The sequence below is a fragment of the Phoenix dactylifera genome, chromosome 4, assembly GCF_051530095.1.
Source record: "Phoenix dactylifera cultivar Ajwa chromosome 4, Ajwa_hap1_PhDact_Kaust_v1.1, whole genome shotgun sequence".
NCBI lineage: Eukaryota > Viridiplantae > Streptophyta > Magnoliopsida > Arecales > Arecaceae > Phoenix > Phoenix dactylifera.
In genome coordinates, this window is record NC_143193.1 from 39,715,443 (window position 1) to 39,741,106 (window position 25,664).

A 25,664-nucleotide genomic window follows, 5' to 3' on the forward strand; every position below is an offset into this window, starting at 1 on the left:
ATGTCAGTATCAAATCGATTCTAATGGAAATCCGACCTATGAAATCCAAGCAATTACCACTTTAAGGTCTGGCAAGCAAGTGGACAATAAAGTCCAACTTCCTGAACACGTAAAAGAAAATAAGAATGAACCCAATAAGAACCTTATTCAAAAGAGGGATCAAGAACAGGACAAAAAGGAAGAACCCATAGAAACATACAAACCTAAGGTTCCCTTTTCCAGTAGACTTCAGGACTCCAAGAAACAATCTAACTTTGATGAAATAATGGAAGTCTTTAAAACTGTTCAAATAAATATACCTTTTCTCGATGCCATACGACAAATTCCCTCCTATACAAAATTCTTGAAAGACCTCACTATGGTCAAAAGAAAAACTAGGATTCCTAGGCAAGCTGTTATGGCTGCACAAGCCTCATCTCTCATTCAACAATATATTGCCCCGAAATTCAAAGACCCTACTTGCCCCACCATTGAAATAAAAATAGGAGAGACGATCATCCAGAGAGCCCTATTAGATTTAGGAGCCAGTATGAACCTACTTTCCTACTATGTGTACCAAAAGTTAGGTTTGGAGAGCCCACAAATATTATCCTCTCCTTAGCAGATAGGACGGTGAAGTACCCCAAGGGGATTGTAGAGGATGTAATAGTGAAGGTAAATGAGTTTTACTATCCCGTAGACTTCGTTATCCTTGAGACCGAACCTGTAATACATCCAGACAGTCACACACCTATAATTTTAGGTAGACCCTTCTTAGCCACAGCAAATGTTGTGATAAATTGTCGAAATGGCATGCTGAAGTTATCTTTTGGCAACATGAAAGTCGAGCTTAATGTCTTCAACATAAGTAAACAACCACCAGACGATGAAGAAGTCAATGAAGTTGACATGATTGAAAGTCTAGTTCAGGAGACTTTCTTACAAACTTATAGTAAGAACTCTTTAGAGGCTTACCTTGCCCATTCCGAGGAAGGGGTCGAGCATGCGCTCCCTAATTCTGTTCCCCTTATGAGCATAGATCGTCATCGGCTGACTGTTCTTCCTCGGACTCTTCCAAAATCATTCTTAGATAATGGATGAAAAAAAATGAATCTACATTTTGTCTGGCTGAAGACATAAAACTTAGCGCTCTTGGGAGGCAACCCAACATGTAAATATTGTAAAAAAAATCAATAAATTACTAACATGCAGGATTGGGGGTTTTTACCCCAATTGTCAATTTACCTACCAATATCAGGTAACTTCTCCTATGTCCTATTACTGCTTTAACATTGAGGACAATGTTAGATTTAGGTATGGGGGTGAGAATATTTTTGATTTTTTTGCCTAAAAAGATTTTTGTGTAAAAAAAAAGAGGGGGATTTCAAATTTTTAACTCAAAATCTAATCTTTTTGGCTATATAAACTAGGAATTGCTTTGACAATAGCTTGGAGTTAAGGAATATGATAGTAGTTCTAACTTGAGTTTTCATCCCACCTATCTTCTGCTAACATGATAGAAGATGATTTAGCACCTACACATAAGCACATGAATAGTGGGGTATGTAAACTTGCGACTAATATGAATACTTTTAATCTTCTGGATAATTTAAAGTTATATGTGTGATGAACATCCTATTAAAATATATATATATATATATATATAAAGGAAGAAAATAAAATAAGTTTATTTTAAGTCTTCTCACTGAGTAACCGGACCTCTTGCTTGGCAAGCAGCGAGTGTTCGCGTAAAAAGGTGAGGATGACTAAGATTAAACTCTGAGTGACTAATTTAGCCTTGGAGCCTAGTTGACTTGAGTTATTAAGCCTGTTAGGATGTCTTTACACCTAGTGCCCTGAGCCATCTGGATCGGAAGTCATTGGCCTAACACTCGCTACATGGGTTAGCTAGAAAGCTTAATAAGGCTAGATATTGCACAAGTCATTCTTCTTAGCATTCAGTCTAATTAAAAGTTAAATCTTGGGTGTTCATTACCATTTAACTCTATAAAGTCTTGAAAATTAGAGTGATCACGTTGGAAGTAAGTGAAAGCCACTCATTTATATGATACTATCTTGCACCGCACTCCATTCTTGACTTGTTAGCAGATAGATGGGGTGTAATGGAACTTGAGTTAGAGTCTGCTTAAATATGATAGCAATAAGTTTTTATTGTTCTTGTAATTCTAGGTTCATACCATAATACTTGTTCAAATTTTGAGTTAAATATTGGAAATCCCTGACTGATGAAGTTTGTGGGTAACTTTACTGCAAATCCTCACGAGACAACACTCGTCCACTAGGGTAACCTAGGGGTTTAAAGGCTTGTTGCACGTGCTAAATACAATCGTGATTTCCTACAAAAATGGGTATATATCTTAGTTGTGTATATTTAGTTTCAAAAAAAAAGAGAGAAAAGAAAAAAAAAGTCATAAGTTAGACTACATCTTTTTGTGCCCTCATTTTAATGTTTGCTTATTAATTGCTAGAGACTAGCAATAAGCTAGTTGGGGGGTGTGATGAAAGCACAAAAGGGCGATCTACACATCGTTTAAATTAGTATTATTGCTAATAAATAACAATAAAATTGCTGATTTAATATTATATTTTTGTTTGGACAGGTTATCATAAATTAGAGCTTAAATGCTCATTTAGTACAGATGGCGCAGGCCCAATCCTACCATGACCTGGTTAAGCACATTTGCCCCGGAACGACTTTCCATCCAGCCCACGCATATCAGCCCGTCTCCCGCATCCCCTTCTTCCTAATTCACCTCCCGAAGAGCTGCCCAATCCGAGAAGGAATCTGTCATATCTGATGGATTCCCACCAACCGACCACATCCTTCCAAATCAGTCTCCGCGTATCTCATCCCGTGAGATCATGCGAGCCCAAGCATCAAGTCACAATGAGCATCTCATGCGATCTCCAACTTCATGAAGGGAGAAGAAATGGTCCCAAAATCAGCCGTGCCGACCACATGTCCGTTTCTTCTCCCAGCAATCTCCCAACGCCCGGATCTACATTCTCCTCCTCTTCCGAGTTTCAGCACCCATCCACGATCGGCCATTCACCATCCGTCTGCGTTCACAACACATCGAAGCAGTGCCCCAGCCGACCGTTGTCCGGATTCCGCGATCAATCCTAGCATCGCTTTCGAGCCGGATTCGAAATCCCAGCATCCCAGCCGTGATGCAAGCCGTGATCCAGCCATTTCCTTCTCCGTCTCAGCATCCAGCATCCGTCTGCATCTCCTCCGCCTCTGCTTCCGCCCGTGACGCATCCGGATCCAATCCCAGCTTCCTGCGATCCAACCTCCACCGCATCCGTACTTCACCAAATAATGAAGATCCTCCAAAGCTCTTCACCCGGATCCATGCCTTCCTCCCGCTTCCAATCTGGCGTCCACGAAGCTTCCGCCCGTGATCCAGCTCCTTCCGTCCAACTGCAAGCGTGATCCCAAATCCCTTCCAGATTTGAGATCCCAGGCATTCACAATGCATCTGGATTCTGCGCCCGTCCTCCCTCTCCTTCGTGGCATCTTCCATCCGATTGCAAGCCGTGCTCCCAGCGATCCCGAGAGATCACGCGTGATCTCAGCATCCAACCTTCAACATCCCAGCAAGGCGTGATCTCAGACACCATTTCCAGCATCTTCCGGAGCCGATCCAGCCTTCGCCGTGATCCAGCCAACCATTAGAGCTCCCAGATTCGCGCGTCCGTCTTCCTCTTCCGCTTCATCATCGGCATCTTCCAAGTTCCAGCATCCGCGTGCAATCCTCCCAACGATCCTGCGGTGTCCTCTCCGGATTAGCATCCACATCACGGTCGTCCTCTTCATCTGGAAAGCGTCCCAGCCGGGATGCGCGTCTCAGCTCCCTTCCGCATCCCGCGACCCCCTCTCCATGATCGTTGCATCTGCGCCGGATCTTCACCTACGATCAGCTCCCAGCGATCATGCATCCTCTCCACGTGCTCGCTGGCTAATGGGACCTATATAAGGAGATCATCGGCAGGGGACGAGAGAGGAGGGTGGAGCTCGGTTGGGCCAAAGAAACAGGGGAGGAAGCGCTCGGTTTGGTAGAGGAGAGAAAGAAAAAAAAAGAGAAAAAAGAAACAGAGTATGCTCTGTTTTGGTATGAAAAGAGGAATAAAAAAATAGAGGGAGGGGGGGAGGCAGTGTTGTTTTTAATTTTAATTAAGAGTTTTATTTCTAGCTCTTTCTGTTGCAATTTTACTGGAGAGTTTTATTTTAAGAGCTTTAAATTTGCAATTTTAATTTATGTTTTTCACATTTTGTAATTTTTCTTTTCATGCAATATATGAAATTCTCTCTCAAGCAATCTAGGTTCCAGGCTTCAATCTTCTTAAGCACTGTTTTCATCCATGCCAAAGTTTTCCTTTGAATAGTTAAATATTTCATGAAATTTATAAATGCTCTTCGATTTCAAAGTACTTGTCTTTTCATTATTTTTAAATAAAGAAGATTCTCTGGTAGACCAGAAAATCAGTCAATATCCCCGACGTAATGTTTTACTTTTATCATTCAAAAATCGATTTCAAATCCGAATAAATGTTTTAATTTTTATGCAACTCCAATCGCCTCCCTATGGATCGACCTCTTACGACCACTATTCTTCTAGTAGAAAAGATAAAAGTATAATTAATTTAAACTTTGTTTGTCGGTTCTAACAACGATCTGTTTAGCATATTTTTAGGTAAACGGAAATTCGACAACAATTTTTAATGTGTGGATTTCCTCTCAGTCCACAACCAGCAAGCTTTTTTTCCATCATTCTCTCCAAATGCTGGTGAAATCCTGGCCTAAATGTGTCATTATCACCCTTTCAACCACCAGCATTCACTACCTTAATAAGGCACTCAACCAGCTTTGCATCTTCAGTCTTTGTCCAAATTCATTTTAAGGAAGTAGTTCTGTCTGCCCTTGAGTTTGCTTTTTTGTTTCCTTGAAAAAGTTGTTCTTCCATCCTAAAAATTAGACAGAAAGAATAATATATTGCACACATTGGATACAAGTAATTGTACATATTTAATTGAATAAAAGAAGTGACAAATAAATCATTGAATATTATATAGCAAACATAATAGATAAAATAACAGCAAAATAGATGATGACATTACAAAAATAACAAAAAAAATTATTCAAGTACAAATAGAAATTTCATTAAACATATTAGCCTATGCATTTCGACTATTCATCCATTGCTCGAACATATCATTCGCCAAATTCTCCCTGAAAGCAGCCCAAGCATCACTTGTCTCTACATAGGTTATTCCACCACTAACTTCTTCCTCTTGTGAGCTAGTGACATCCTCAACAAGCTCGATGTCCATTGGGTCAATAGGCATTTCTTCTCTGATAAAGTTGTGAAGAAGACAACAAGTACTTATGATTCTACATTGGGTTTTTACAGAGTAAAATGACTTAGACCTTAGAATTGCCCATCTTCCTCTTAGAAACCCAAAGCACCTCTCTATAACATTCCTAGCCCGAGAATGCTTCATGTTAAAGAACTCATGAGCATTTGTGGGTTGTTGACTCTGTCTCCACTCATTCAAATGGTATCTTTGTCCTCTATAAGGAGCCAAAAAACCTTCAACATTTGCGTATCCAGTATCACATAGATAATAGTAACTTGTATATTATAAAATACGATAATGACTTTCAAAATAAGTAATGCATCACTTGGTATGAGAATTTGGCTATTCTATTTATCATTTTTTTACTTATCTTGGGGCACCTTTAAGCCATTTCTCCTCAACATGGCATCTAGAAGCACTCGAGAATCAGTAGCTGATCCCTCCCACCCAGGCAATACATAAATGAATTACATGTCTCGAGTGCAAACACCAAGGACATTAGTAGCAATCTCACCCTTGCGGCTTCGATACCTAGGCTTGTCGACCTCCTCTACATTGACCTTTTATGTATGTTCCATCAAGTGCTCCGAGGCAGTTCTACATTTATAAGATAGTTTATTTAGTTTAGTAGTATAATTTAATTGATACAACTAAAAGTAGTGGTAAAGAGTACCTTGAACCACTTCCACTTCTCATCTGTACAGTTCTCCGTCACAGCTTCAGGTTTCCGTAACAACATGGAATAGAGACGTAGCACAGAGTTGAGAATAACATGAAATTGTCTACTTATTGTCTTGCTAGAACGGGCAACTTGTCGCTTAATTATCCTATTCTTCACATCATGTGAAATTATATGTAAAAATATGGCAACCATTTCCTCTACATCCATGTTTTTAGAGGATTTGAGTCTTCCTTGTATTTTTAGTAAATGACATAATTTGTGAAAGGTTCTCCTATCCATCCGTATATTTTCAACAGAGGCTAAGTCACTATCAAACACAATTTTACCCAAATTCATAGACCTTATGTACTGCCTACTAACTAAATCCATTTTTCATTTTAATCTCAAATTAGATTGATTCCTAAATATGAGAGTAGTAAGCAATTGTATGCTGAAGTATATGTGCTCCATCATTTTCATTCGGAAAAGTAAGACACCAAGTAACTGCAAATGCCTTGACCTTGGAAATCGAGCCATTACTGCAAACAATAATGCAAACAATTTAATTTTACATGGCAAGCTTTCTTTTAATCTCAAAAGAAAACTACATAAGGAACTTATCTACGAACTTATCTTTTCTATGTCAAGTAAAACCAGAATAGGAATAGGTTATCCCATGGCACTTTATGGTCAAGGTGAAGGAAAGAATTTGTCCAGAAAGGAACAAATTCACTGGCATGGTACAATAACCAACAAGTAGCCATAAAGAGGAGGAAAAAAGGACCCATACACAAATTCTCTAATAATACAGAACTATAATGAAATATTGACCACTTAAAAAAAATGCGGCTATGTAGTAAAGCATATATACCTACAAGTTTATATTCTTGTCAGCTTATTTCATGTCTTTAACTATTTACATAATTTTTTGACATGTTCAACTATTAGATGGAATAATAAATCAGTTCATATTTTATAAATGGACATCATCACAGTCAAGACAAGGCTGGGAATTAAGTAGATTTCTTACAAAGATCTTATGAATCAAAGATTAGCATAAATTGATTTTGAATGCATAAAAGGAATAGATACACCACTTGGCTATGGATTCGTGAATTTAACTTAGGTGAGAGAAGATAGTTTAAGAACTACAGCATTGCTTAGCACAAATGAACGAAGGCAATGACATTGGAAATCCAAAGAATTAGGAATTATTTAAATATAGATAAGATCAGTTTATACCATCCTGGCACACCTTAAGTTACAAAGAATTTGTCCAGAAAGGGACAAATTCACTGGCAAGGGCATTATGAGAAATTCACTCCATCTAACTAATAAAAATCTCTTTCCACCATCTTCCCTTCGAGTACCCAAGCAGCAACTGCAACATCACAGCACAACAACCGTTCAACCCCTTTGCAGGCCAAGAAACTCTCCACCTCCCTTCCATCAAGGGGGAAGACTCGTAGCCAGCTCCTGTTCCCGTTTTATATGGGGCCTTTGCTTCCTTTTGGTCAGGCAAGGAGCCTTCCTCTCCTCTCCCCCCCCCCTCCCCTCTGCAGGCCAGGAAACTCTCCACCTCCCTTCCATCAAAGGGGAAGACTCGTAGCCAGCTCCTATTCCCATTTTATATGGGGCCTTTGCTTTCTTTTGGTAAGGCAAGGAGCCTTCCTCTCCTCCTCCCCCCTCCCCTCTGCAGGCCAGAAAACTCTCCACCTCCCTTCCATCAAGGGGGAAGACTCGTAGCTAGCTCCTGTTCCCATTTTATATGGGGCCTTTGCTTCCTTTTGGTCAGGCAAGGAGCCTCCCTCTCCTCCCCCCCTCCCCTCTGCAGGCCAGGAAACTCTCCACCTTCCTTCCATCAAGGGGGAGCTTCCTTTTTTTTTTACAGATCAATTCAGTCAACAAAAAAATAAACAAGAACGCGATGGAGAGCAGAGAGTACATGCCTGAATCTTTGAGGCCTCTCGAATCCCCGCCAGAAGTCACCGCCGAATGCCTTCGGACTCCTTTTGCGCTCACTGGAAAGGAGAGCAGAGAGATGGGAGAGATCGGAGCAAAGATAGGGAAGAGGTAACGACTCAAGATAAAAAATAGTTGAGGGGTATTTTGATCTATAATTTTCAACTTAAGATCACTGCCATGGGATGATCTTAGATTTCCGACCTCAAGGACGGGTATCCCATCACCAGGTTGGGGGTGATTTGAGGAGTGGAGGTGATTTAGGATCACCGCCATATAGGATCACCGTAGTGTAGGGAAAATTTCCCGAGTTGTTCGATAAAATCGGACGCCAGGCATGAAAATCAGTTTTAAAATTTTATTTACAACAGTTATAAATATTAAACATAACTTTTATGTAAAACATACCTCGATCCCGCAACGGAAGTTGGTCGAGGTAGGGCGGATCTAGATCTTTGAACGTTGCTTCGCGAGGCCTAGATCTGCAGGCCCTCTATTTCGCATGCACGACAAACTTCGTAGAAAGATAGGATGGTGTCTGTATTTTGCAAAACCAGTTTTTGCAAAAGGATCCTAGAAGAAAATACTTTTCTTTCTTTTCCTTCTTCTTCTTCCTTCTCTCCCGTATCTTCACTATACGCTCGAGAGCTCGGACGCCGATCACAGAGGAAAGGAAGAAGAGGACACGTCGCCGGATCTGCATGCTTACCACCGGAGAGAGAATTGAGAGAGAAAAACCACTTCTTCTGTCTTCTTCTTCTCCTACAGAACTTTCGTTTAAGCCTCTCTGTTTCGTGAGTTTTATACATAGACAAAGACTTCAATCTTCACTAATCCTCTCTAGTTTTTCTCTCTGATTCACTCACAATTCATCTGTAAATCGAGAGGAAACGGTGGCCTACTTATAGGCCAATGCTGAGAGGATTTAATCGGAGTAATTGACTGCCTTTACGAATCCATACGTTATGAATTCATAACGTTCGTTTCAAAAACAAACATGGGGAAAAATAGTAAATCCATCCGATAACAGCCGGATTTTAAAAATCAAATTGAACCGGAATATAGCCAGTTCAAAAACTGGACATTCCGGTCCAGACGGCAAGTCGAACGGAGTTCGGATGGTGACGTGGTGTGGAGACGAAGCCGGGAGGAAGAAGGCTCTGTTTTCTCCTCCCAGGCTTTTGTCCATCGTGGCTCACAAGAAACCTTAAGGGTCCATGGGAAAAGAGAGTTAAGGGTCCATGTGAGCTTTGATCCACAGGTCCATGGGTCCACGGGTTATTAAAAGTTGGATTGGGTCGGCCACTTCAATTAAATGGGTTAGCCTAATTGATTCACTTGGTTCTAAACCAAATTGATGGCCCAATTGAATTATTTTTTTGACCCGAAAAAATTCCACATGAGTCCGACTCATGGGAGGTTCAATTGGGTCCAGTCTCGGCTCGATCCAAGTCCGACTTAGATCAAAACAAATATTAAATCCCAATTAAATCGTGATCAAGCCCAATTACACTAATTGAGACCCAATCTCAAAAATTGAGTCATGATCATGTTTAATTACATTAATTGAAACTTGATCGACCCTGAATACAGACTTAATTAGTTGTTCATCTATGAAATTTAGCATGTACCTCATGTTCAGTGCTAGCTGAACATAGACATGACCAAATTTCAAATGACCCACAATTTTAATTCTTAATTAAATTGGGTCAACCTCCTTCGATTTGTGATAATCGACCTCCTTTATAGAAAGGGCTTTAGTGAATGGGTCAGCTAGGTTTTTCCTTCCATCGATCTTCTGAAGATTGACATCACCTCGTTCCACGATCTCTCGTATAATGTGGTAGCAACACAGAATGTGCTTGGTTCTATGGTGAGACTTTGGCTTCTTCGCTTGTGCAATGGCTCCAGTGTTGTCACAATACAAAAGAACTGGACCATTGATTGAGGGAGCAACACCAAGTTGATTTACGAACTTTTTAATCCAAACAGCTTTCTTTGCAGCATCTGATGCAGCAACATACTCTGCTTCGCATACGGAATCGGCTACTGAATGCTGCTTAGAACTTTTCCAGCAGACTGCTCCTCCATTCAGGGTAAACACAAATCCTGACATACTCTTACTGTCATCATGGTTTGACTGAAAACTAGAGTCTGTAAACCCCACAAGTTTTAAGTCAGATTCTCTATAAATTAACCATTGGTCCTTAGTATTTCTCAAATACTTAAGGATGGTTTTCACCACCTTCCAATGGTTCTCATCCGGATCAGACTGATACCTACTCGCTATTGCTAGTGAGTAAGCAACATCCGGTCTCGTACATGTCATGGCGTACATGATAGATCCTACTGCATAAGCATATGGGATTCTACTCATACGCTCTCTCTCCTCAGAAGTTGTCGAACAATCTTTCTTAGAAAGAGAAATTCCTTGGTCTATTGGAAGATAGCCCTTCTTGGAATTCTCCATGTTGAGCCGCTTCAACATAGTGTCGATGTACGTGGATTGGGACAATCCAAGCAACCTCTTAGATCTATCTCTATAGATCTTCATCCCTAGGATGTAGGATGCTTCTCCCAAATCCTTCATAGAGAACTGTGATGACAGCCAGAGTTTCACATTCTGTAATGTAGGAATGTCATTCCCAATTAAGAGAATGTCATCCACATACAAGACAAGGAATATGATCACTGAACCATTAACCCACTTGTAGACATAAGGTTCTTCTTCGTTCTTAACGAAGCCATACGTTTTGATAGTTTTATCAAAACGTATGTTCCAACTTCGAGAAGCTTGCTTAAGTCCATAAATGGACTTTTGTAGCTTGCATACTTTGGACTCGTCTGTGGATGTGAAACCCTTAGGTTGTATCATATAGACCTCTTCTTCCAGCTCTCCATTTAGAAAAGCTATTTTCACATCCATTTGCCAGATTTTATAATCCATATATGCTGCTATAGCAAGCATGATCCGAATAGATTTTAGCATTGCCACAAGGAAAAAACTCTCATCATAGTCGATACCATAACGTTGACGATAGCCCTTGGCAACCAGACAGGCTTTATAGGTCTCCACCTTTCCGTCTGTGCCTCTCTTTCTTTTGAAGATCCATTTGCACCTTGTGGATTTTATCCCTTCGGGTGGATCAACTAGTGTCCATACACTATTGATTTCCATGAATTCCATTTCGGATCTCATGGCGTTAAGCCATAACTCAGAGTCGGACCTCTGCATAGCATCCATATAGGTGATCGGATCCTCATTGTTCTCATCGAGCTCAATGGGATCTGCGTCTTGGACCAAGAAACCGTAGTATCTGTCCACTTGATGCGGTATTCTACCAGATCGCCTTAATGGTGCCTGTACACTAGGCTCCTGATTTGATCTAATCAAATCCGGTTCAGTGGGTTCAGTAGATTGTGTTAATTCTCCTACCTGCTGAACTTCACTAAGTTCAACCTTAGAGGCAACAATTCCTTCACCAAGGAATTTCTTTTCCAAAAAGGTTGCCTTTAGTCCTACGAAAACTTTTTGTTCATTAGGAAGGTAGAAGTAATAACTCCTAGTTTCCTTGGGGTACCCTACAAAATAACACTTATCGGACCTAGGACCAAGTTTGTCAGTTTGAGAACGTTTAACATAAGCTGGACATCTCCAAACCCTAAGGTAAGAAAGTGTCAGCTTATGTCCAGTCCATATCTCATATGGAGTCTTCTCAACGGACTTACTTGGAACCTTATTTAGTATTATACATGCAGACTCTAAAGTATAACCCCAAAAAGATAGAGGCAGACTAGTAAACCCCATCATGGATCGAACCATGTCTAACAGAGTTTGATTTCTCCTTTCGGACACACCATTGTGCCGAGGTGTTCCTGGAGGGGTCCATTGCGAGAGAATCCCATTCTTTTCTAAATTAATTCAAAAAATCACCGAAAAGATATTCTCCTCCTCGGTCTGACCGAAGGATCTTAATACTCTTTCCAGGCTGTTTTTCTACTTCATTACGAAATCGTTTAAACATTTCAAATGATTCTGACTTATGCTTCATCAGATAGACATACCCATACCTGGATAGGTCATCTGTGAAGGTTATGAAGTAGGCATAACCACCTCTGGCACTTATATTCATAGGTCCACATATATCAGTATGTATGAGGCCGAGAACATCGCTGGCTCGTTCACCCTTTTCAGAAAAAGGTGACTTGGTCATCTTACCAAGAAGATAGGATTCACATGTTCGCAATGATTCATAATCATTGATTTCTAAAATGCCCTGTTGGGCTAACCTGTTTATCCTGTTTTTGTTTATGTGACCTAGCTAGCAATGCCATAAATAGGCTTCATTGACATTATCTAACTTAAGGCGTTTATTAGAAGTGTACATTACATTCACAGGCAGTGATAGAGTATAAATGCCATATTTCAATTGTCCACGAAAAATTTTAATACCATTCACAATGATATCACAAAAATTTTCTTTTATTGATATGCAATAATCATTTTTGGCCAAAAGGCCTACAGAGATGACATTCATCAAAAAAACTGGACAATAATGATAATTATCTAATATGACTACTCTAGATTCAAAAACAAGCTCAATGACTCCTAAAGCTAGGACTGGAACTGATCTTCCATATCCAATGTTCAGAAATCTTTCGCCATTCTTGAATCTTATACTAACTTGAAGTCCCTGCAACGAATTGCAAATATTAATTGAACTTCTGGTATCCAATATCTAAGTGGTAGAATCATAAACAGAAAAATTACAAGGTGTTATCATATAATTATCTTGTGCAGCAATTGTTTGCTGTTTTTTCTTCTTAGGCCTGTTTGGATCAAAGGACGCTATGTAAGCTGGACAGTTCCACTTCCAATGACCCTGCTTCTTACAGAAGAAGCACTCTACCTTGCTCTTGTCGGTTTTCTGCTTCTTAGTCTGACTGGGCTTAGAGACTCCAACACGAGTTTTCTGCACCTTCTTCTTCTTTTCTTTCTTAAAGGAAGAACGTCCTGCAGAAGTCCCACCTACTACATTCACCGACTCCTTTTGGAGTTGGTGATCCTTCTCATAGGTATGCAGTAAACCTAGCAAACCATGATAGGATACTTCAGGCTTGGTCATTCTATAATGACTAAGGAAGGTCAGGTAGGACTTGGAAAGTGAGTTCAAAATGGCATCTTTGCCCATACAAAGGAAAGCCAAGTTTACTCATACAAAGGAAAGCCAAGTTTACTCAGACGATCGATTTGTTCGATCATATACAATACATGATCGGTAACTAGGGCTGGAAGTGGGCCGGGCCGGGCCGGGCCAAACCCCTACCCAAGCCCGGCCCGATATTTTTTTCCGGGCTTCGGGCCGGGCCGGGGCCCGAACAATTTTAAAGGAACGAGGCCCGAGCCCGGCCCGAGCCCGTTTGGGCCAGCTCGTTTGGGCCAGCCCGATGACGAGCCCAGCCCGATCCCATACTGCTTTCAAAAACCTGATTGCAAGCCTCAATTTATCAGCATTGCACTGGCACTTTCCACAGTGATCATAAAAAATAACAGCATAAAACCCTTCATCTGTACTAAAATTAATGGATAGTATGCATCCCTAAACGGAAAAAACAAAAACATGCGAACAAGAACAAAATATCACCTAGAAGGAAACGTAGAAGATTATCAACATGCCTAAAAAAACTAGACTAAATCAATTAGGGAAATAAATGGAAGAACTAAAAAATGTCAAAGTACATGGCTTATCGCCACAGATGGTGGCCTCATATTTTTGGAGGCTGTCTGCTGTGTACGCCAACAAAAGAACGAGTAAAAGAATGTACAATTAATGAAGGGATGGTCAAAGAAACCAAATGCCTCAATGCTCCAAATTTGCATCTTCATTTACTATTTCCATTGCAATGGTGGACCATTCCATTGCTATAACCAGCTTCTTTCCGCTTCAGGTTAATCCTGTTTAACCCCCATACACGTACTATATGGTCATCACTGGCTGATGCCAACATATGATGATAAATTGGGTGCCAGCTGACACAGTTGACAGCACCAGCACGCCCAGGTAATGCCTGTATGAGATCTCCAGCACCCCGGTGCCATAGATAGACCTGTACATCACCAATGATAGAAGGGGAACAAGTCCTACATCAAGGGACAGGCACAAAAATGCAGCCATCTGCAATAAAAAGAAAAAAGAAAAGAGCTTGGACAACAAAAGAAAGTTTATTTTCCATTTTGTCTCTCATTTCAGTCAAGACTATGAAACAAGCCTGATTTATGAACATCCCAAAACCATCAGTATAAAATTCTCTTTTTTTTTGGCAAGTGACAAAAATAGAACAAATCAACAAAAATTATCTGCAAAAGAAATTTACGACCACAAAAGTCATTGGAATTGTGTTAGATCCAAGTAGGATTCCATCAAATATGAGATGGACCAAGTAGGCAATCAGACAGATCATTAACAAAATAGCATCTGATGGTTTGAAGATAACTTGCAAAAAAATTCATTCCATGCAACCAACTGCAACGATACAACTGAAACCAAACAAAAGGATTCCATCAAAAACAGGAGGATAAAAAAAATCATCGGCCTGAAGTCGTTGTTCCCTGCACAATAATATATTCATCATATCCATGTAATAGAGAAATAACCATGATCCACATGAAAATACTCCATCAACAAACATACTTGATACTTGATCCTTTAGATATGAACTAGATCTGATGAGGGTATCGTCATTCAGTTCTCCCAAATTGCCCACTCCAGGAGTCCAGGGTGTCGTCATCTACATTCAACGTTACAGAACTCGAGCAATTTGCAACTGTTAACAGTTAACACACAAATCAATCATAAATGTTTAAATTATAAGCACAATAAGCAAATAAAAAATATTAGATAAATTTAAAAGATTTATATACCTTCATCATATTGTTCACGAAGCCAATCTTGGGTACACACTAAGGCTTCTACAGTAGAAGGGCTCAAAGAGCTTCGATACTAATCCACAACTCTACCATCAGTGCTGAATGATGACTCAGATGAAACAGTGGAGACTGGAATAGCTAGAACATCTCGAGCTATTCTTGATAGTATAGGATAGACTGCTGCATTGCTCTTCCATCAAGCCAAGATGTCAAACTCCTTATTCTCCAAATCAGGAAGCACATCATCATCCAAATAACTATCCAACTCGGATCTCTTAGGGCGTTTTGAAGAACTCTGACTTCTAAATTGAGCAAAATCCATACCAAATTTTTTTTTGGAAGAAACTGAACTTATATCACCTTGTTCACCAAAATTAGATGTTCGCTCACTTGAACTCATAGAGGGATGCATTCTTGTTGCATCTACATACTCATTATACAATTTAAAAAGACAAGCACGGATATCATCAATCTTTTTCTTGCACTCCTCCAACTCAAATGCCTTTTGATAACAAAACTCTACAAATATCAACTTTGATCTGGGATCCAAAATAGAAGCAATTACCAACAAATTATTGCACTGAGACCAATATTTGTTAAACTTCTTTAGCATCTCATTTGTTAATTGCTTCACTGTTTCATCAGTATCGATACTTTCATCCATCAACAAAGCCCTAATTCCCCAAACTTCTTTTAGGTATAAATTGGATGTGGGATACTTACAACCAGAAAATACTTTAGTGGCATCAAGAAAGGCTTCTAAAAATTTAAGAATTATAGAAGCCTTTTTCCATTCATCATTGGTGGGGCATACACATGAATGCTCAGTTGCATATCTAATAAGAGCATCCTTATAACCAAGTGCATCATGCAATATTTCATAAGTAGAATTCCATCTTGTAGGAACATCCAAAGTGAGTCCTTTTCTAGCAGAAAGTCTCATATGCTATAGAATTTCATTAAATGCTTGCATTCGAGATGGGGATGCAGAGACATATCTAACAATTTTTCTTATACATTCAATAGCTTCATGAATGATTTTCATTCCATCCTGAACCATAATATTTAATATATGTGCACAACATCTAATATGACTGTACTCCCCACTAAACAACATTGAATAACAAAAGTGATCTCGGAGCCTTCCCATTACAGCATCATTTGTGCTGCAATTATCCAAAGTAATAGCACATATTTTACAATCCAATTCCCATTCAACAAGACATTTTTTTACAGCATCTTCAATTGCAAAGCTGGTGTGAGGGTATGGAAGTTTCTTGAAACTAATAATCTTCTTATGCAGAGTAAAATCAGAATCAATATAATGTGCTGTGAAAGAAATGTAACCAATTTTCTGATTTGATGTCCAAATATCAGTAGTGAAACTAACCCGAGAACTTAGGTTCTTGAATACATCATGCAATTTTTTCCTCTCTTCTTGATACAAAGCCATACAATCATGTTTTACAGTCTTACGACCCATAATTTTGAATAATGGCTGAAGAGATCTCATAAAATTCAGAAAAATAGTGTGCTCAACAATACGAAATGGAAGCTCAACACATATGATAAATTTTGCAAGAATTTTTCTACTCTCTTCTTGATTGAATTTGAAACACTTTATCAGATCTTTTAAACTTGGTAGTAAGAGCAACTGATTAGTCGGATTCTTTTGATACTTCTTGCAAACATTTTCAAGATGGCGTTTTAGATGACTCGTTCCTCCTTTAGTGCTCCCACTTAAAACTTTTTTACAATATTTGCACTTAGCTATTGACCCTTCAGAATTTTTTTCCTCGATAAAGTGATTCCATACCCAAGATCTTTTTCTAGAAGAATTGTCACAAACATTTTTAGCAGTATCTTCATTTCTATCATCCTCATTCCTTAAATCTTCAACAGTCTCATTTTCACCCACTTTAGAATGAGACATTAGTAAAAATAATCTGCCCAAATAAAAAAAAAAATCTTCAATCAGCCAACTATGTTCCTATACTGCAAAATGTAGAGGAAGCCAAGCTTCCTTTTAAAAAGGTACTCAAGGGATGCACTCAACACAGGCAAATAGGCAATAAGCATGATAAACTGATAAAGTAAAGAAAAGCATAATGCAGTCACAACTCAAATGTAAAACATCCATAAGTGCATTTGTGCAGCCAATATTGAAGATAATACTTTGACAATGCAAGGAATACCAAAACTAATAAACAGCAATAGGAATACCAAAACTAAACATCCATAAGAATAACCCTAAACAGCAATAGGAATACCAAAACTAATAAAGATAATATTTTGACAATGCAAGGAAATTTTAAGTCGCAATAAAAAAACACCCCTGTTCTTCATAGAGTAGATTTTGAATATTCTACATGAAAAGTGCACCCATCTGCCAATAAACTCAATCAATTTAGCAATTGCAATAGCATATCCAGTAGATTTTTAATTAAAAAAGCAACAGTAGTGAGTTCTTCTTTCAATAAACTGCATCAAGTGTTCATTACATCTCCTTCAGACATATCCAAATGTTTAGCTTTTTTTTTTCTAAGAGAGAATACCAAAAGTTTTGTACGAGTGACAGAAGAACAAGAAGGAGAAAACCTGGAAAGTTCAGTCTAACAAAAAACCAAGTTCAGTCCCCTTCCAAGTTCCAAGTGTTCGACAGTCCAAAAATGACACCCACATCTTCTCATTTCTCAACACATCAACACTGTACTGGAAAAAGGGAGGATCAGGGCTTGGAACCGCTGCTAGTTTTGTGGCACTCTGTGTCCTGTGGGTGGATTAAGGCATTCGGCAGACTGGCCCGCGTCGGGCGACCGGCCGAAGTGTAATCAACCCAGCGACCGGCGACGAGCCGACAAGAAGCGGAGAAACCCTAGCTCCACACCTCCGCCGCTCGTCCGCTCTGCGCCTCGGCAAATCCCAACCAAAAGAAAGAAGATCCCAACCAAAACGAAGAAGATCCAATGAAGAAGATTCATTCGTAAATGTAATCGTACCTCAAAACCTAGTTTCGCCGATGATAGGGTGGTCGGGACTCCTCTTCGCCACTTTGCCGAGCTTGGACGGTCGACGACGACGACGACGACCAGAGAAACCCTAGCTCTAGGGGGACCACACCTTGTCGCCTCCACCGCTCGTCCGCGACGCGCCGACGCCTCTGCAAATCCCTAGTGGCAAGTTGGCAACTCGGGTTACTCGGCCGCGATTCGGGCACTTTCGGCTGGCCCGCGTCGGGCTGGAAATGGGCCCGGGCTTGGACGGGCCCGGGCCGGGCCAATGAAATACCCGAGCCCGGCCCGAAATAGAAATGGGCTGAATGACGAAGCCCGAGCCCGGCCCGAAATGCAGTGAGCCTAGCCCATAGCCCGGCTCACGGGCGGCCCGACCCGATGGGCTTCGGGCCGGCCCGAGCCCACTTCCAGCCCTATCGGTAACCGATGTCCCTTCCCTCATGCAGGCACTAAATATAGCGCAGGAGGTCTTATGTCGTTCGACTTCGTCAGGAATGCCGAAGGACTCCTTCAACATTTAAAGAATTTCCATTGGTTGCACTTCCTCGAATTTTCGACTAAACTCGTCATTCATCGATGCCCTCATGTTGTAGCGCACTGTAGTACGATCGTTGAGCCACTTCTGATAAGCGTCTCTGATTGCACGTGATGCATTAGCTGCAGGTTCTTCAGGTGCAGGATCCGCTCGTGCTCTAATACAATTTTCATCTTTCGATACCAGCTATCGAAGTTGGGTCCATTAAGCTTATTATTGTCTAATAATGTTCGGAGGGACAATGAATTAGCCATATCTGAAAAATAAAGGAAAATCCAACTAATTAATATATGATTTATTTTAATCCTAAAGACTTGGACTTTAGTCTAAAGTTTTCTCCCACTATTTTAGTCGAATTAATAGCCTCTACCTTTAATTCGAAGAATTACTTTAATTCCTTAGCAGGTACTAGAATCCACATAGATTGCATACGGCTCCGAGGAAGGCTCGGCCAACCCATGTGCACGTAAGGGTAGGTACATTACCAATTGTTTCTCTAAACAATTTCTAGTATTCAATTTTACCCCAGGTGGTAATCAGTAGGCGGAGGCCTCCACTGAAAATTCTGATTAGGTCCAACCATTAATGAACTAGCTCAATGACACTACCTAATGTATTATTAGGCCCGAGGAAGGCTCGGCCAACCTAATCACAATTAGATAGCTCAAAAAACTATCATATAATGAAAAATAATTCTAATATACAGAGGAACATCAGACGGAAGCGTCCTGCATGTTCAACTGTAATACTGGACCCATTATCATTCACCCTAATGGGAGGCTATGATCTAGTTGTCTATATAACTTTATCATTTTAAGGACCTAATAATTTAGAGAATTTTAATTGAGATGTGACACAGACCGATAATTCCAAATCCTCCCACTGACTTCACCAAGTCATACAGAGGACTAGCTCTTATTGGTCTATTAGACACCTAAATCAGTCACATTGATTTTCCTTAATGGCATGGGTGAGTGCCAGTCTCAAGGTACCTTAATCAAAATTTGATCGACCAAATTGGCCAGGTAAGAGAGATCATGGGAGGGTTCCGCCATTAACCTCTTTTCTAGACACCAACTATGTTGGCCAGGTAAGAGGTAGCCCCAATTAAAAACCATGATCAAATGCCGACTTATCTTAGACACCAATTGGTTTACCAAGTTGATTTAGGTTATCCTTGGAAACTTGAGCTCGACCACTGAGCCACAATCAGATCCAATTGAAATGTTTGGATATGATAAACTACAACTATTGAGTTTGATCATTTTAGAAATCTTGATTTAGTCTAGTTCAACTATTGATTAGATTAAATCATGTTTCTTAAGTTAGTTCATTTCAATTTGATTTCAAGATTAGGTCTAACCTAGTCAACTAATCTGATTGTGCTAACCCATGCCCAAAACCCATGATCAAATTTTGAATTTTAAATCTTAAATTCGAATTTCAAATTTTGAATTTTAAATTCAATGTTTAATTCTTAATTAAATGTATTATGATCATGAATTCAGGGTGTCAATTTATTCCAAGTATAAACAATTTATATTTAAATTTTGTGGTCATAATAAATTTAAAACTGAAATTTTATTAACATCAATTATGCATAATTTTCACAAAAATAAACTATTTATTTTATGATACAAATTAATCTCAATCTTGTGCTAGGACAACCTTTTCACTATAAGGGGTTAACCTTATAGCAGGACAACCTTATGATTCAGCACAAGATTGATATTTTATGATTAAATCTAGATCTAATCTAAATTTAAAAATTAAATCATGCATAATTCTAAATGTTATAGGCCAAATTCATCGGCCAACCTGGCTCTGATACCAGTTGTAGGAAAAATTTTTCAAGTTGTCCGATAAAATCGGACGCCAGGCATGAAAATCAATTTTAAAATTTTATTTATAACAGTTATAAATATTAAACATAACTTTTATGTAAAGCATACCTCGATCCCACAGCGGAAGTTGGTCGAGGTAGGGCGGATCTAGATCTTTGAACGTTGCTTCGCGAGGCCTAGATGTGCAGGCCCTCTACTTCGCACGCACGCCAAACTTCGTAGGAAGGTAGGATGGTGTCTGTATTTTGCAAAACCAGTTTTTGCAAAAGGACCCTAGAAGAAAACACTTTTCTTTCTTTTCCTTTTTCTTCTTCCTTCTCTCCCGTATCTTCATTGTACGCCTGAGAGCTCGGACGCCAATCATAGAGGAAAGGAAGAAGAGGACGCGTCGCCGGATCTGGATGCTTACCACTGGAGAGAGGATTGAGAGAGAAAAACCACTTCTTCTGTCTTCTTCTTCTCCTACAGTACTCCTGTTTAAGCCTCTCTGTTTCGAGAGTTTTATACACGACAAAGACTTCAATCTTCACTAATCCTCTCTAGTTTTTCTCTCTGATTCACTCATAATTCATCTGTAAATCGAAAGAAAACGGTGGCCTACTTATAAGCCAATGCTGAGAAGATTTAATTGGAGTAATTGACTGCCTTTACGAATCCATACGTTATGAATTCATAACGTTCGTTTCAAAAACAAACGTGGGGAAAAACAATAAATCCATCCATCCGATAACAGTCGGATTTCAAAAATCAAATTGAACCGGAATGTAGCCGGTTCAAAAAACTGGACATTTTGGTCTAGACGGCAAGTCGAACGGAGTTCGGATAGTGATGTGGTGTGGAGACGAAGCCGGGAGGAAGGAGGCTCTGTTTTCTCCTCCCAGGTTTTTCTCCATCGCGGCTCACAAGAAACCTTAAGGGTCCATGGGAAAAGAGAGTTAAGGGTCCATGTGAGCTTTGGTCCACGGATCCATGGGTCCATAGGTTATTAAAAGTTGGATTGGGTCAGCCGGTTCAATTAAATGGGTTAGCCTAATTGATTTACTTGGTTCTAAACCAAATTGATGGCCCAATTGAATGATTTTTTTGACCCAAAAAAATTCCACATGAGTCCGACTCCTGGGAGGTTCAATTAGGTCCAGTCTTGGCTCGATCCAATTCCGACTTAGATCAAAACAAATACGAAATTAAATTTCAATTAAATTATGATCGAGCCCAATTATACTAATTGAGATCCAATCAAACCCAATCTCAAAAATTGAGTCCTGATCATGTTTAATTACATTAATTGAAACTTGATTGACTCTGAATACAGACTTAATTAGTTGTTCATCCATGAAATTTAGCATGTACCAGTGCTAGCTGAACATAGACAGGACCAAATTTCAAATGATCCACAATTTTAATTCTTAATTAAATTGGGTCAAGACCTTCCTACTTAGCTTGACTAATATGCATGACTCCGATAGGTTCGAACACTAAGCCGGTAGTACATGGACTAGTCCATGCACCAATTGAGGTGACCATCTAGCAATGATATCTGACTTCCGGATAGGTCGAATATGCAAAGCAACATTCAAGAACCTAGACGTATGATTACTGCATAATTCATCCTTATGACTATCAATGCTCAAGATAACCTCAGAGTGGACTGTCGACCTCTGAGTCCGGTCATCCATAGTGTATTTCAAATAATCAAATCAAGTGACCTATCACTTGGTTTACCCTGGCCAAGGTTTTACTGAATTAAAACATAGCGAGACATTAACTCCTATAATCTAGAGTGGTCAATCCCTTCTTGACTCATACACAGACTTCGTGAGTACTTGATTGCACGAGCATCCTTCCGATCCCTGAATTAAAAATTCAGGTCGTCTAGTGCCTAAGTACAATGAGTTGCTTGCAAGTCACTGTGATAGTCTTAGGTCTAAGGGGTACTTATGCCCAAACGCTTTGCGAGCTAACTTCCGACAGTGGAGTGCTCTGCAGGTGAGTCACTGTTCGGTGATGATGTACTCCTACATCTTACCTATATGCCATACAGTGCCTCCACACTCCTTGGTTAAGAGGACAACCAACTAAATGGTACACAACGACCTATACTTGGCATAGCTATCGTCCAATTGATAGCTCATCATTTGGTCGCGAACTGGTTTAAGGACTAAATAATAAAAACCTCCTTTATTCAGTAAATTAGTCCTAAGGACTTTATCACAATACACAGGAGTTCAAATTGAAGATGAAACACTTATGATAAATGAAAAAATGCCAGAATGAATTTTATTCATTTTAGTAAAACATATACAAACTTCAATTTCTTACAATTAACAAAAAATTGGCTTTGGGACACAATTCCCAACACGTAGTGCAACCAAACGCGGTGATCTCATCACCTCCACCCCCATCACCCTTGATTCTGGGCTGATCATCCTATACCAAATGCCCCCTATAGGGCTGACTAAGCAGGAATGCCTGACATCCGGGTCGGTCCGATCAAGATGATTTCATAGAATCATGCTCGGATTAGGGCATAGATAGTGCAATAGAGATCGAAGTTGATCAAATCTAACAGTATTGGCAAGAACCAGGGTGGAGCTAACACGCTGCTCGATGACTTCATATCAGGACTCTTCACCAGGGTTAATTCAAAATCACTATGAGGAATTCCTACTGGATCCAACTACCCTAGAGAGAGAGTAGAAAGAAAGTCCGGTAGAAAGAAAAACTTTATAGAGAGAGAAAGGATGGAGGAGAGAGAATCTCAGTCTAATTCAACCATGGGTTTGGGTTTGGTCGTCAATAGCATAGATTAACCTGAATCGTATATGGCATAAGTTAGGAGAGAGAAAGTGGGAAGGAGAGAGAAAAGAGAGCAGGAGAGAGAGAGAAGCTGAACTATCTCTTCCTCTCTATAGTCTTTTTTTCCTCTTTTTTCTTTCTTTCTTTCTTTTCCTTTTTCTTCTTCCATGGCGAAACGGGGGAACTTCTCCCTACGACCAACAGACCTACGCCAGAGTTGGTGGTGGCACCTCGGGTCAAAGGACTCACGACCACCACCGTGGACAGTAACCGATGGTAGCCGGCGGCCGGCGGCAAGTGGGAACAGACCGAAATAGGGGCCCTGCTTCGGACGGTTTCTCAGTGATTCGCCAGCCCAAAGCTTGTCTAAACATAGCTAGAGAGAGAGAGAGGAAGAAGAAGAAGACTTACCTTGGTCCAGCAAGGTGGTCCGGCGGCGCTCCTTTCGGCGACAACTCGAGAAAGACGATCGACAGAGAAGCTCGGAATCGAGGTTCAATCTTGGTGAACTCAAAGGAGGGAGGAAGAGCTCTATAAATAGATTTCCGTCAGCCTTACCCGAAGGTCTCCAGATCGCGATGGACTTCTGATCCTATCGCGATTAGAGAGAAGTCCTGTTCACGATTGGAAGGGAAGAGGAAGACTCTAGCTAGAGTCTTCCTCCCATTCGCTTTTGGGCTAGAACAGTCGAGTGGACCCAGCTCAGTCCATGGGGTTTCACATACTGATTGCTCCTGTTGTCTAAGATTTCTCAACAACAGTCGCCTAAAGAAATTTTTGAGTGTAGGTGGAGGCTTTTAGAAGAATTAATTCAGCACTCTGTCTCACACCTTAGAAGATACGCTCATTCCTTGCCAACTAAATTGTAATAACCCAAAAAAATATTATATATAAAAAAGGATAGAATAGTCCTTTAAAATTGATATAAGGGGTAAAATTGGAAGGAATCAAAAGTTAATGGCATAACAGTAGATATGTTGAAGTGTTAGGGGCAAGATAGAAATTTTGGTGTTTGATGTGACTAATTAGGGGGTTTGGTGGCTGAGGCGTTGGATTTGAAACAGAGAGGAAGGGGAGTCTCAGGCGGTGGAATCAAGCAGAAGAAAGAAAAAAAAAGAGGAGAAGAAGAAGAAGAAAAAAGAAGAAAGAGGAAGGGAATTTGAGGTGGAAGGGAGTCCCGGTTGTGCTGCCAGTTGAAGAAAAAAGCGTAGGTCTTCTTCCCCTCTACGCAAAGATCTCGATTTTCCGAAAAGAAAAATGTAAATACCCATCCCTACCTAGTCTTCTAATGAAATTAGGCTATACAAAGGGTGGATTTGGTCTAGAGAAGTTGATAGAAGTGGTTAAAGGAGAAGAAATCGAATTTCGACAAGTTTTTCCGAGGCTACGGAAAAACTGTGTCGAAGTTCCAACTTCGGTGAATTATTTCGGAGGTCAATCGGCCTCCGATGGTGATGCATGTTTTACTATTCTGGAAATCCCTATGAGTGTAGAATGTTAGGTAAAAATTTCATAAAATTTGGAGTTTGAAAAGTGGATCAAAATCGGGATGAAGTAACCCGCTGTCAGTCCGAAATTACTATTCATCCAGATGAAGAAAGATGAAAAACATGGTGTTGGGTCGACTCAAAGTAAGCCGGAGTCGACTCAGGGCTGAGTGGGGTCAACCCAAGTCTGGTAGGGTCGACTCTCTCAGAAAATTCCAGAGGATGGAGATTTTCGGCTCTGTGCTTGGGGTTGACTCAAGATAAGCTGGGGTCGACCCAAGCGGGGATCGACTCTCAAAGTTGGGGTTGACCCAAGGTTTAGTAAAATTTTGGATTAGAAGGGATTCGATCCTTTCGCACACCTTGACCCTATAGCATTGGTCCAAGGTGTGTGTGGGATACTCTTGCATCATGATTCATGTAAATTGAGGATTAATTAATAAGAATAAAGGGAAAAAGAAAAGATGTTAATTAAGGGGGGAAGTTGAGTCAACTGAAACTTTTATGCTTACAATTGATATGTAGGTTATTGGGCCTTAATACAAGAACAAATGTGTTATTAATGCTTGTCACAGTTAGACAAGAAGCTAGGGAACAAGAGGAAGAAGTCCCCCACCGCCTACTGTAGATTTTTGGAGGTGTATTAGGGCCGTGCCGGATTGGCAGGTGAGTGGGAGTCATGTACTTTGCACCATGAGCATTCTTAATTCATTTTCATGAATATCGCCAAGTGTGAATTGATTCCACTTGTGCATATTGATTGATATTGTAGTAGATTCCTCTATAATCTTGTTTTTCCATGCTTGATTATCTTGTGCATGCATTTGAGGGAACATTGAGAGGAATTACAAGGGGTAGAAGAGTAGTCAAATTGGTTCCGAATTGTGAAATGACTTCTTTTGTAAATTGATTTCATTTCCTCTATTTCAAAGACTTGTAGAGCCTTTTCAATGGTATATTGAGTTGCATTGCACTCCCTTGACCCCTCACTCCCAACTATGATGTTAGTTTATGATTGGGTCATGGTCGAGTGAGTGGTAGTCTTCATTGTACTCCTTTTTAGTAGAGTATTGGGA

At 40.1% G+C, this 25,664-nt stretch overlaps 1 protein-coding gene across 1 annotated transcript; it reads right to left on the reverse strand.

Annotated features, from left to right (window-relative positions):
- Positions 1–14,701: 14,701 nt before the first annotated feature.
- LOC120110429 (zinc finger BED domain-containing protein RICESLEEPER 2-like) lies at positions 14,702–17,194 on the reverse strand. Its single transcript, XM_088719838.2, has 2 exons — positions 14,907–17,194; positions 14,702–14,809 (listed from the first exon to the last, which is right to left on the reverse strand). Exon 1 carries the CDS (start codon positions 16,843–16,845, stop codon positions 15,859–15,861), a length of 987 nt encoding a protein of 328 aa, XP_088575964.2. The 5' UTR covers positions 16,846–17,194; the 3' UTR covers positions 14,702–14,809; positions 14,907–15,858.
- Between the last annotated feature and the right edge of the window lie 8,470 nt (positions 17,195–25,664).